We start from the raw sequence: 13,687 nt of genomic DNA, 5'->3' as shown, positions 1-13,687 counted from the left end.
ATTTGGTCCTTTAAAAAAGGCCCAGAAATTCTTTTTGGGCAGCTTCCTGCCATCTGAGACCCCTGAGAGTATTTCCTTGAGCTCTCCAGAGTGGCAGAGACCCTAAGAATGGACAGAGTGCTGGGAAGTGGTTGGATAGGCCTAAAGAAATGGTTAGTTTGGAGGGTTCAAGCTCTTTGAGAATTTAATGAAAAACAGACCCTTTCTCCAATAAAACGCACATTCAGACACACAATTTTCTAACTTGGTTCCTGGACCCCAAGTACCTGCCATTCCCTAGGGCCTCCAAATCCCCCCTCCACCCCCAGCCCCACAGGTAAAGACTCCTCCCCGAGGGACACTGGGTTCTAATCAGGACTCAGAGGGTGCAGCCATTCTCGGGCGCTCTGTCTTCCCTGGTGAGCCCCACCCGTCCATTCTAGAGTGCTGCTACTGCCCACTCAGGGCCGATGCCTGGCACCTCCATGGAGATGATAGATGGTCTGAGGAGAAACGGAGAAGTTTCACCAAAGGGGTTGGGGAGGCAGGGAACAAGACAGTTAAAAACAAAAACAAACCCCAGTCACTAAAAGGGGAACAAGCCGTAACTCCTCATTACCTAGTTAACTGCTACCAAACATAAGGAAGAAGAAATGAGTTAACAGCCCAAGTGGTTTTTTTTTTATTACCAAAAACAACTGTTACACACACACTCAGTGCCTCCGATCCTGTCCCTGAGGATAACCATGAAACTCCTTGGGGTTGGAGGAGTAACCCTTTACAGGGAAACGGCCGCCTGGTTCACAATGCTTCGGCTGGTTGTGAGGAAGGGCCCTTGCAGGCACCAGTGACAGGTCGTCCCTGGGCCTAAGGACCCTAAAGATGGGAATAGATGCGCGTTGACTATGGATTTTAATCACTGTTCCAGCATGTCTAGAGGGTTATGGTTAAGCCTGATACTAGCCACCTGTATAAGAACACACACAACCAGGGTGTCTCCCTCACAGAATCTAGACTCCTCAGGATCCCCACAAAATGTGATCTGGCAGAAAAGGGAAGTCGTTAGAGTCTGCCGAACGATGCAAGCTGGGTCCAGAGCAGACCGTACTGTTCTCAGCACCATTCCTAAAGGCATCCATTGGCAAGGGCTGCCCACTACGGGCAGTGCCACCAGCTCAGCTCAAACCCCAGGGCCTGGGGGCAGGCTCTGCAGCCTTCACACCATCTGGACTTCTTGCTCCTTAGCTATTCCCCAAAGCTTTTCCATGATGCCCCCTGAGGGGGACTCAGTGGCTGGGGGGCCTCTCCCGGGGCCTCAGACAGCACATAGTAGACAATCTCTCGCTCGCCTTGGGCGTTGGTCTGATTCACCACGTGGATGACGGGGCTGGGAGTGTCCTGAGAGGCTGAGAGGGCTGTCGCCTCATGGCCCCTGCCCTCCTCTTCCTCTTCCGCCTCTTCCTGGGGTCCTGGCTCCCCTGGTACTGTTTCTAAAATGGTGCCCTGCAGGCTGCTCTCACTCAGGGATGCGCCCAGGTCCGAGCCCTCCTGCAGTTGCCGCAGCAGTTGCTGTGTCAGCTCTACACTCTCATAGCGAACCAGCTGCAGCCGCATGTAGCCGTCTTCGTGCTCCTTGTACCTGGTGAAGCAGGAGCACACAGGGCAGCAAACACAGGCAGGGGATGCAAAAAAGGCCTGGGACTGGCAAAGTAAAGGGCAACTGTGAGGGATGGAAGAAGCCCTGGGACGGGATGTGAGGACAAAAAGGTCTTTATTGGAATATGTAGAAGAAAAGACAAGAGGGAAGGGTTATTACTCAAAATGGAAAATTTTACGTAGAAACCCAAGCAAGAGAGAGAGAGAAGGAGACCAATTATGTGTGTTGGAGGGTGGGGGGTGTCAAGGATTGATGAGAAGGCCATGGAGCTACAGATCAGGACCCTCAGGTTCTGGCTACAGGACTTTTGCACCATTTATTGGGTTTCTCAGCATGCCTTAGATTCAAATATCAGAAAAACCACCTCTGCCCCACTACTATTCTCAGGGTTTCGTGAGCCTAAATGGAGATGGTGGACATCCAAGCACCATCCAACTCGAAGTTTTTAACTTGTTGAAAAGGTATGAAAAAAAGTGTGTGAAGCTAGGGGGGAAGGTTGAGACATACCGAAAACGGGGGTGCCCTGAGGGCCACTTGAACTGGTGCTTCTTGCGAAGGTGCACGGTGAGGTTGTTGCCCCTTGTGAAGCATTTGTCACACACGTGACATTTGTACCTTGGCTCTGAGTCTCCCTGATGGGCAGGGGAGGGAGAGTGAGGCCAGCTCTTCACCCTGGGCTCCCCCACACTCCTGCTAGCCCTCTCCCACCACCAGCCCCACTCACTTCATGCACTTTTCGGTAATGGGACTTGACAGAGCAGAGGGATCGGGCACTGAAGCTGCAGTTCTCAAAGTCACACCTGTAGGCTGGCTCCTTGCTATGGGTGTCCAGATGCTTCCGGAGGTCGATCAGATTCTTGCAGCTGCCAGGAGAGGTCATGAGGGATTGGAGGACATGGGGGACCCTGGAACATGAGTTCCCTGATTCCTGGCCCCTGGTTTCCCTTACCTATAGTCACAACAGTCACATTTAAAGGGCCGGTCCTCACTATGGCGAAAGCGCATGTGGTTTCGGAGGGAGGATGGCAGCGGACAGGTCATGTCACACAGAGGGCACTTATAGTGATTCACTAAGAGGAGCAGAGAGGAGGCGGTGAACTGAGGGCCAGTGGAAACTTAGAGGGTGGGCAAGGAGGTTGGGGGTGGCCAGCTACTCACCGTGGTTACGCATATGGTCCCGCAATAGCCGCTCCGTGGCAAATCTCTTGGAACAGTGAGAGCACTGGAAGCGTTGCTCTGGTGGCGACAGGCAGAAGAAAGCGAGGGCTGTGAGGGATGTCAGAGGGGCACAGGGAGGAGAGGAGAACCATCCCAGGCAGAAGGGAACCACCCGAGCAGAAAAGGGGAGCTTAGGGAACTATGGATGGACATAGTATCGTGGAAAGAGCATGGGACTTGGAGTCAAAAACCTGAATTAGAATCCCGGCTTGACCACTTACTAGCTGTGTGATCTCAGGTAAGTGATTTAACCTCTCTGAGCCTCAGTTTCCTCATCTGCAAAAAGGGGGATAAGAAGCCTACCTCATGGGGCTGTTGTGAGGATTCACTGAGCTAAGAGAGCTGGCACACAGTAAGCACTGAATAACAAGGTCTAATGACTGAATCAGCAGGGACCGTGGCAGCTGACTGAGCCCTAAAGGTAGATGTAGCCAAGATACCTTCAGCGGCCCCCTCTCCTGGGAACGTGCCCCCAACACCCACCCCAAGCAGGACAGCCTGCGCACTCCCCTTCTTCTCTGATTGCTTACGATCCAATGAGGTCTGGCGCCGGATGTGATCTAAGAACTTGGTGTTGTTGGCAAACATGCCCCCGCAGGTGGGGCAGGCCACTACCTTCTCCTGGGTATGGCTGCGGAGGTGCTCTCGAAGCTTACAGCGGTCCTTGAAGGTGCAGGTGCAGCCTGGGAAGGAAGCCCTGGTCAGGCTCCAGCCACAAACCCCCAGAGTGGGCTCTGGTATCCCCACATCTCTCCAGCCAGCAGCCAACCTTGCCCTGCAGGACTGGTCCCATCCCTAGCTGCTCCAGCCCCTCGGCAAACCCTAGGCTTCTTTAGAGGCCAGACGTTAAGGAGTGGCCCTACCTTTCCAGCCACATAGCACCACATGGTTGTCCTTGCCGACTGCTTGGTATTCACAGCACAGGCTGTGTGCTTCCACGTGCCGATAGAACCACTCAGGATTGTCAAAGGAGCTCTGTGCCAGGAAAGGGGTAAGGAATGAGGGTGGGTAGATGGACTCTTACCCCTATGTGTCCAAAGGGGGCTTCTCGGTCTCTCCCAAATTAACTTGGTGGGGATGGGAAAGTTGAGCAAGGGAGCTACCCAGAAATGAAGCAGAGATACTAGTAGGGACCTTGGGAATATAGGGGATGCCTGAAAGGGTCAAGGCATCTTGAGTTAAGATCCCCAACTTCCTTCCACCCTATTACCGGCACTGCCTGCTGACCTCACAGTGCTCCCACAGACACAGGAAGTGGTCAGGGATGTCAGGGATGACATTGCGGCTCTGGAAGTCCAGGATGCAGGGGCTGAGGTCAGCCTGGCTCTGCAGGGCCTGCAGCCCCCACTGTTTCAGCTTGGTGTGGTAGCAGTGGAAGTAGACATGGCGGATGAGGTCAGCAGAACTGTCCAGGGAACAAAAGCCACACTCCTGCCACAAGCAGGAGAATTCTTCCTCTGCAGAAGGGGGGTTAGAAGGAAGAGTCTGATACTGTCCAAAGCTCAGGTCTCCTTCCACCTGTGGTACTTCGTATCAAGTGACAAGGCTGGACTCTGACCAAATTACCAGGAGTTCATTCACCAAATACCAGTATTTAACAACCAGCAATTGTGTGCCAGGTGCCGGGGATACAACAACGAGTAAAAAGAGTCCCAGTCCTCGCCTGCACAGAGATTTCAGTCAGGAAGAAAAAACATTAATCAAATAATCACATGCATAAACATAGGACTGCAGCTGCCATAAGGACTCTGACGGGAGGAGGGGGTCCACGGCACTAGAAAATAATTAAGCAGAGGTAATTTGACATAGACAGTGATGTCTTGAAAGTGGGCCTGTGTTGAGCTCTGAAGGGCGAGGATCTGTAAACTAGGCAGAGGGAACGTGTGTGCAATCCCAGTGGCAGAAACTCAGAGAAACGGGTACGGCTGCATGTACAGAAACTGGCTCTAAGTTTCTGCTGTTCCCTGAGGAAGAGGCTGCCTTCCAAGCTGGGACACCTCCTGCTCCTTCCTGTCAAACCAGAAGTCCTTTCCCTCATATTCTGCCCAAGATCTCCCTTCTCCAGGAAGGCACATCAACTAATCCAAACCATTTTCCATCTCTCTAGCATTTCTCTCTAAGCACCATATTTTCAATGCTTTACAGGGATTTACTTGTCTTAAAAAGTAGATACTTTAAAAGATATAATAATCCCCTAATGTCTCTTTTACATAAATATTATTTGACTTTTGAAACTATCAGTTACCATTCATACTCACTAGACTTAAGACAGAATTTGAGGTGGGGGAAGCAGAGCTGCCTCCGTACCTTCTGTGGCACAGAGTTTTCCAAACTCTGTTGTGACCCCTTAAAAGGTGGGTGGTGAAATCACCCTGGAACATGAGTTCCCTGATTCCTGGCCCCTGGTTTCCCTTACCTATAGTCACAACAGTCACATTTAAAGGGCCGGTCCTCACTATGGCGAAAGCGCATGTGGTTTCGGAGGGAGGATGGCAGCGGACAGGTCATGTCACACAGAGGGCACTTATAGTGATTCACTAAGAGGAGCAGAGAGGAGGCGGTGAAATCAATTTAGGGGATTGCAGACCACTTTTCTTTTTAAATAAAAGGGAAGAAGAACATTTCAGAGAGGATTTAATAAAGACAAGTATTATTTCAAGTTTTTTTTAACTTTTGCGTATGCGGTTGTGATGTAAAATGTATTCCTAACTGGCGGTTGCAATAAAACACACTGAGAAACACTACCAGAGAGTGAAAAAAGCAGGCTGCCAACAGCTTGTACAACATGATCCTTTTTAAAAAAATAAGATCAGATTTATCTAATTTATGTATACACATGCACAGAGAAGTCAAAAAGAATGTTCACTACAATGCTGTCAGTAACTGGTTTTTGATGGCAGGATGGCAGATTCGTTCCATACATTCTTGTTGAATGAGTTTTCTATAATCAGTCTACAATGTTTTTCTAAACATAAAAAGCACAAGTAAGAATGTAAACCACTATTCTCCCAGGCTGCCTTCTCTCCCTGAGGAAAGGCAAATCAGATTTTCCACCTTCCCCAGAGCTCTTTCCCCGTCCTCCGTCCTGCTCCCTTACCCAGCGGGTCCTCCTCCTCCTCCTCCCCGGAGCCATGCAGATGCTGCTGCAGGTGCTGAGTGACGTGCTCGCAGAACTCCTCCATGGCAGAGCACACAAAGGAGCAGGACGCCCACTCACACTGGAGCCCCAGGTTCTCCTTTCGGGGAACTTTCCCAGGGGGCGGCATGGCCTTCACCCTAGAGGAGGAGGAAGAAATCCACAGTTGCAAGGATTCCACCCAAGTGCCGCTGGGGGTCAACAGCTGGGCAGGCATCCTGTAAGAAACCTGTGCTTTTCAATGAGCATGGAGCAGCAGTTCCTCAAACCCCTGGAAGCTGGCTCAGGAAGGAAGAACACAAACCAACATTACTGAGCACATGCCAGGCACTAAGCTAAGAACTTCAACAGAAATTTCCTCACAACGCTTCAGAGCAACTCACAAGAAGGAATTATTTCTATGGGAGGCAGAACAATGCTCAAGTTCAAAGAGATGGCTTTGGAGAAGGAGAAAGTTCAAATCCAGACTCTTCTTTCTACCACCTACTAGCTGTGTGACCTTGGCCAAGTAACTTAACCCTTCTACTCCTGAACATCTCATCACGGAAATGAGGATAATAAAACCTTTTGCTTTTAATTTCACACTTACTATATGCCAAGCACCATACTCAGCACTTTATTTACATTGTGTCATTTAATTACCAACACCACCCTTTGAGGTAAGTGCTATTTTTAACTTCAGTTATAGATAAGGATTTGGGGCCTTCTCTGAGACAAGGACTCAGAGAGGTTAACCGATTTGCTCAAGCCCACAGACTGGTGGTGTGGTAGGCTCAGGCTGGGTTGTCTCCAAAGTCCATTTTCTTTCTAATCTACAGAGCCTGCAGAGGAGCCCAGAAGCTCCTTAATTCTCACTGCATCATGTGGTAAGTCCCCCACCGACTTTTAAAGCGCCGTGTAATTGCCTACCCTATCCAGTAATTTACTCCACCACTCCCCTAACATCCTCTGAACTAAGATGTAGATTCCATCTGAACATAACAGGCCAAATCTGTCTAGTGATATGTATCTCAGGTGTATACAGTGCTAGGCATGCTTAGCCATGTAATACATAGTTGTTGAAGAAAGCTGAATAAAAAACTAAAGGTTCTCAATCTTTAATACGCATACAAATGCAGAGTTTTCCAGCCTCTTCCCTAGAGGTTTCTAGAGGAAGGCTGGGGTTAAGCCTAGAAATCTGCCCTTTGACCTTGGCACCCCAGTTCTGATGCTGGCAGTTCCAGGAGCAAAGTCTGAGGAACAATAAAAGAACAGCTTCCCTCATTAAAGAATGATAGAGGATGACACTGCAAGCAAAAGTCTGGGGGGAGAAGGGACACTAAGAGGCCTTGACTCTGTCCCCCCTCCTCCTTGAGGATTCTCACTGATTCTTGCTGCCCCCAGAGTGGTGGACTCTGAAAGGGAGTGGGGCATTGCTCCCTCAGCCTAACTCAGACAGGTGGGACCTCTGAAAAATGCCTTTACTACATACAGAGAGGAAAAACACAGAAAATACAAAATACAGTCATGTGCTGCAAAACGTTTCAAGTCAACAATGGATCGCACATACAACGGCGCTCCGGTAAGATTAGTATCATATAGCCTAGGTGTGTAGTAGGCTATGCCATCTAGGTTTGTGTAAGTACTACAGGGGAAGAGGAAATTTTCCTCTACCCTTCTAGGTTCTTCTGACTGGTCTCAGAATTAAATTGACATGAGACAGATTAACAGGAGAAAAACAAACAAAATTAATAACATGTAAACATGTGAGAAATCCAGGAAAACTGAGTAACTTGCCAAAATGGCTGAAGCCTTCACCTTAAATACCATCCTCAGCTAAAGACAAAAGAAGATGTTGGGGGTGGGGAGTCATCCTTCCTTCATCAGGAAGGACGGCAAATCACAGGTAGGTGAAAAGGAGCAACGTTTGGAAAACAAGTGTTTGCTTGACCACAGAGAAACAGAAGAACACACAGGGGAGCCCAACGAAAGGCTCTTCTAGGTTCCTCCCTGTCTACCACCTAGTTCATGTTATGCCAAGGTGATAGCTCAATTCCTGAGACAGGCTTTTTTATCTGGATTTTTTTTGGCTGTTAAGGGGAAGATAAGAAAAACTTTCTGAGTCCCCTTTTTCTTAAAAATAATCAGCCTAGGGGCCGGCCTGGTGGCACAGCAGTTAAATTCACACGTTCTGCTTCTCGGCAGCCAGGGGTTCGCCAGTTCAGATCCCAGGTGTGGACATGGCACCGCTTGGCACACCATGCTGTGGGAGGCATCCCCCATATAAAGTAGAGGAAGATGGGTAGGGATGTTAGCTCAGGGCCAGTCTTCCTCAGCAAAAAGAAGAGGACTGGCAGTAGTTAGCTCAGGGCTCATCTTCCTCAAAAAAAAATCAGCCTAAAATAATCCTCATGTTAAAGAGACATATTTTGGGGTGGCAAATTTTGTTCCCCTTTAGTATACTCTATGACATGTGCACGACAAAATCAGCTAACGACACATTTGACACAACATATCACCATTGTTAAGCAACGCGTGCCTGTACATAAATTCCTTCATGCCTACAAGTACAAACCTACTATACCAAACCGCTTACCAGAGAAAGCCCTTTTTAATCCACAGCCTTTGCCCCTCTTCCAAGAAACAGCCAGTTCCCTTTGACACTGGGGTGTACAAGGGGTTGCTGGGCTGCTGTAGACTAACAGTGAAGCCCAATTAGGAGAAAATGTGGACTACTTTTATAATGTCGGGGCAGGAAAAGTAGGGAAAGCCTTCCTCAGTCAGCTATCACAGCCCAAACCTCTAACTCTCTACCAGCTACAGGATCAAGTCCACTGAATGGCATGCAACGCTTTTCTCACACTGTCCTCAACTTACCTCTCTAGGAGCCGGGAAAGGAAACTAACACACATTAAGGGCCTACCGTGTGGCAGCCCTAAGGTGAGCACTCTTCAGACTTCATTTCATTCGATGTTAAGAGCGCCCTGATTAAATCCAAAGATCAGGTTCACCCCCCCACATCATGCTGCTCCGCTGGCTTCTTCTTCTGTCCATTCATCCCCTCGTCCTCTCTGAGGCAATCATCTTTGTCCCTAAAGACACTACATGCTCCTAAAACTCTCTGCCTAAGCACCATCTATTCACCCTTCAAGGCCAAATGTCCCCTCCTCGGCGAGTCTTTTCCTAACCCAGCCAGGTACAGCTAAAATATCCCGCCTCCTGTCCCCACAGTACTCTGTACACACTTCATTACGCACTTGTTACAAGGGAATGGAACATCTGTCTCCCCTAGACCAGGAGCTCTCGGGGCAGGGATCCTTCACTTCTCGTTGCCAGCATTAGCACAGAGCTTTGTACTCTCCAGACACTCACTCAATGTCAGGATCTGATCACATCCCAGGAAGCCTTCCTAAACTACTCCTCCCCTCAGATTACTCTTGCCTCTTGGTTCTATGGTTAACATAACTAACCTCAGAAAATCTTAATCCTATCTTTATGCTGCCATGGTCACTCACGATTGTTTTATTTGTTCTAGTCTCATTTACCCAACTGGACACTATTAGCTGCTTCTGAGAAGAAACCATACCACACCCATCTGTGTCCCTATACTGTGTCCAGCATAGTGCCAAGCACAAATATTCTGAACACATACCTGTCGTATACCTGTTGCCAGGCTGGTGGGTAAGGCTCAAGAGGCAGGCTGTCTAGATATCTAAGATGACCTGAAACTTAGGCAAAGCTCCCTAAATCCCTCTTTTACTGTCTCCCAGGCTTCTTTTTTTTTTTTTTTTGAGGAAAATCAGCCCTGAGCTAACATCTGCCAATCCTCCTCTTTTTGCTGAGGAAGACTAGCCCTGAGCTAACATCCATGCCCACCTTCCTCTACTTTATATGTGGGACGCCTGCCACAGCATGGCTTGATGATCAGTGCCATGTCCACACCCGGGATCCAAAGTGGCGGACCCCAGGCCACCAAAGCAGAACGTGAGTACTCAACCACCGCTGCGCCACCGGGCCAGCCCTCTCCCAGGCTTCTTTACTTTCTCTCCCTGTGCTCTGCTTGTTTCTACCCCGGAGAACTGTGGAACTGAGTGACTATCTGGTCACTACTCCTCTTTCTGCAGGCAAGGAATGCAAATGAGGCAACTTGTATACTTGAGAGGGCAATGGATCAGCTGTCAGAAGATCTGGCTTCCAGTTTTCTGTCTCAACGATTTTGCTCTGCCTACACTAATATAACAACACCTACTGTAGGACAAGCACTGTTCTAAGTGTCTTATACATATAAAAACTCATTAATACAACAACCCTGTTGAAGTAGGTACCATCATCATCCCACTTTGGAGATGGGGAAATGGGCTCAGATAGGTTAAATAATTTACCCAAGGTCACAAAGCCAGGAAGTGATGGAGTCAGAATTCAACGCCAGAGAGTTCAGTTCCATTTTCCTCCAACATCTGCCTGTCTTGCCTCTCCTTGTCTGATTCCCTCCTCCCCAGAGACATCATATCTGTATACACAATACTCAAAATATGTTTTAAGTAGTTATTTTGTCAATTTCCTCATTAGCTGTGAGCTCCTAGAAAGCCTGGCCTGTGCCCTGTTCAGTTCTAACTAGAGGGCCAGCACATACCTACTATGAGCTCTTTTAATGTTTAAGTAAATCTATAACTTCTCACTTTATTTTTGGACAAATCACCTAGCTTCTCTGAACCTGTTTCCTTAAATATAAAATGAGATATTACTATCAGAGCAATGGGTGATGGAATTCAAGAAATCTGGTTAGAAGCTCCAACATTTACCAGCTATGCGACCTTAAGCAAGTGACTTAAGCTTCAGTTTCCCCTGTAGCATGAGAATAACTATGCCTGTCTCACTGAATTGCTTTATGGATTAAACTGGATAATGGATATTAAAATGCTTAGCATAACATACCGCTAGAACTCAACAAGTGTTAGTTATTTGTACCCTTGCTTCTGAGAATGAGATGATCTAAGCACAAATTCTACAAAAAAGTTCACCTAGAGGACAACCTGAGGGATTCCTAACACTTCTTTTCATTAGGAGTCATCGTAAGAAGCAATCTGCAAATACTTCAGAGTATATATTGCAACGCAAGGCACCCAATGAACCCTGAATGGCATTCAAGAGAAAGAGGAGCCCAGGTCCTGACTCTCCCAAGAACTCACAGTCTGGCAGAAGAGATAAGATTGACGTGTGAAGACAACGACCAAAACAAAGCGCCAGATGAGGGAGATCAGGACAGAAAAACCCCAGAGGGCAGGCGAGGCAGGGAAGGCTTGCCCTAAGCGAGGGGGACCCGGCCCCTGGAAGGACGGGTAGAATTCAGAGGGAAGAAAGGAGACCATCCCGGCGGGTACCAGCTCGATCTCGCAGCCCCGCAGGCTTCCCGGGGTCCTTCCCCCTAAGGCGTGGCGGTGACCGTGGCTCAGCGGCAGCGAAACCCCTGACGAGCAGGCGGGGTGGTTCGAGCCGGGGTCAGGGACCCGGGGCGCTGCAGGAGCCAGGCATACCAGAGTGGCCGAACTGCAAGAGGAAGCCTCGACGAGGCGACTCGGGAAGAGCCTGGCCTCAAAGCCCACCCACTCTGCAACCCAGACCAAGTGCACAGCCCCACTTTACCGTTCCTCAGCTCCCGGGTCTTTCCAGCTCTGCTCTCACCTCGGACCATCTCCTGCTTGAGCGACGGACAGCGACAGCCAATCGCCGCTCTTGGATTTCTCCAACAGCCAATGGTCGCTGCGACTGACGGAACCCGTGCGCGACCAAAACACGGAAGGGGCGGGAGCGAGGGGCGGCGGGCTGCTGGGAAAGGCTGCGCTGCCGGCGTCGCGGGGCTCCCGGCGGGACGCAGGCAGGGAACCCAAGAGCCCGAATTCCCCCAACTGCGCAGGCTCGGCGCACGGCACCCAGTGGGCATGCGCAAGGCTCGCGTTGGTCGCCGAGCGGGGTTCTCCTCTTTGCCGGGCTTGCTGCGTTAGCCGGCCACGTGGGCAGCGAGGAGGAGGTGTGGGAGGTTGGCTGCTCAGCGTGCCAGCCCTGCTCGACCCAAACTGAGGGTCTTACCTCTATCCTTCACCCTCTTAATCTTCTTATCTCTCAAATATTGCTTTTCCTGTGCCATGCTGTCTTTCCCGCACACCTCTGCCTTCTGTGTGGCTAGGCTCAGTGAAAGACCATGTCATCCATCCGCTCCGAGTCGGAAAGCCGGTAGTCATCCCTGATTCCTCCGTCACCCGTTACATCCAGTCCATTGCCAAGTCCTGCAAATTCTACCTCTTTAAACACAGGATCTCTCAAACTCATCCTGCGTTCTTAATCTTCACCGTTCCCGCCCTAGTCCATTAACGACGTCCCGCCCTGATGTCTACACTAACAACTGGTTCCACTGTGTACACTCTTGGTTCCCACCAAACCATTCTCCAAAGAGCACTCAAAGAGCAGATCAGATCAAACCACCATCCCCCTCTTAAACACTCTAAGGCATTCCGTTGCCCTTAGGCCAAAACCCCAAAACCGTGCTGAGGCTTTCTACACTTTTCAGCATCTGGGCCCTGCATACTTCTCCAACTGTGTCTTGAGTCCTTCTCCACCTGACTTCCTGCTCTTCAGCCCCAAATTTCTTTCAGTTTCTCCACCACACCTAGCCGCCTTTTACCTCTCCTTCCTTGTACAACTTGCTGTTTCCTCTGCGTGGAACACTTCCCTGTCTCCCTCTCCCACGTAAATTTGACTGATTCCTACTCATTCTTCAGGTCTCAGTGAAGATGCTTCTTTTTCCAAGAAGTCTTCCTTGACATCCGTTTCCTGTATTTCCCCATAAGGGCTCTATCACGTTGTATAGTATTTGCCTGTTTACTTGTCTGCATTCCTCAGACTCAGTTCAGTGAGGGAGGGCAGGGATTGTATGCGTTCTTCACCTTTATAACCCCTTCACTTAGCTTAGTGGCTGAAACTCAGTAAGGGTTCAAAACATATTTGTTAAATAAGTCATGTACCTTAGTAAAGCTCATTGGGATTGATACCTATTTTACTGTTATATTTTTCTATATTTTCTAACCTAAAAATAATCCTACATAGTTTGTATAATCAGAAAACATATTAAATGCCCAATATAAAAAAAAGAACTTAAAGACATCATTAAAAATAACAAAGTCATAATAAAATCAGAAATTTGTGCATGAAGTTAGTTACTAACAGCACTGAATTGCAGTTTTGTCCTTATTTTAAAATAGGAATTTTAAAATATAATTCAAAAGTAACAATTATATTTTATCAACTTTATTCATTCAAAAGCACATAGTTATAGTAATACTTCATGAAATGCCAACCTTATTTTAATTGACATTTATAAGACAAGATGGCTCTTAGCTTTAATTTAGCAACTTCATGAAGAAAAAGTTCATTCACAGAGCTGTGTAGACTCAAACAATTTTTACAGAGCAAAAATTTCACGATAGCTCTGAGATCCACACATATGTTTCCAAAATTTGAGGCAGTGTCTTGCTGTCTAGCATAGTTTACTTCCATCTCAATCTGCTTCTTTTGAAAACAAGCCACAATTTTGGCTGGATAACTCAGATTTGTTCTTTAAAAACTGCCACAAAAACTTAAAAGCATAATTCATGCTCATCAAAAGCTATGGATCTCTTCCGAAAGTGTAAAATGGAAACGGTTGATTAAAGTGTTTTGTGTTT

At 48.4% G+C, this 13,687-nt stretch overlaps 1 protein-coding gene across 4 annotated transcripts; it reads right to left on the bottom strand.

Annotated features, from left to right (window-relative positions):
* Positions 1–637: 637 nt before the first annotated feature.
* Positions 638–11,851, bottom strand: HINFP (histone H4 transcription factor). Of its 4 annotated transcripts, none has more exons than XM_008513402.2 (10): positions 11,613–11,851; positions 5,952–6,130; positions 4,082–4,311; positions 3,718–3,829; positions 3,385–3,537; positions 2,795–2,872; positions 2,586–2,706; positions 2,361–2,499; positions 2,144–2,268; positions 638–1,618 (listed from the first exon to the last, which is right to left on the bottom strand). In XM_008513402.2, the coding sequence occupies exons 2-10, from the start codon at positions 6,118–6,120 to the stop codon at positions 1,225–1,227; spliced, it is 1,521 nt and encodes a 506-aa protein (XP_008511624.2). In that variant the 5' UTR covers positions 6,121–6,130; positions 11,613–11,851; the 3' UTR covers positions 638–1,224. The 4 variants fall into 4 exon arrangements, with proteins under 4 accessions (XP_008511624.2, XP_070479373.1, XP_070479374.1 ...); XM_070623272.1 differs by having other exon boundaries at positions 638–1,680; positions 11,613–11,707; XM_070623273.1 differs by lacking the exons at positions 3,718–3,829; positions 4,082–4,311; positions 5,952–6,130; positions 11,613–11,851 and adding an exon at positions 3,076–3,130 and having other exon boundaries at positions 3,385–3,469.
* Between the last annotated feature and the right edge of the window lie 1,836 nt (positions 11,852–13,687).

Source organism: Equus przewalskii, chromosome 6 (genome assembly GCF_037783145.1).
Source record: "Equus przewalskii isolate Varuska chromosome 6, EquPr2, whole genome shotgun sequence".
In the NCBI taxonomy this organism is placed as follows: Eukaryota; Metazoa; Chordata; class Mammalia; order Perissodactyla; family Equidae; genus Equus; species Equus przewalskii.
Note: the sequence above shows the minus strand (reverse complement) of the source record. Positions and strands in the feature narration are given on the sequence as shown.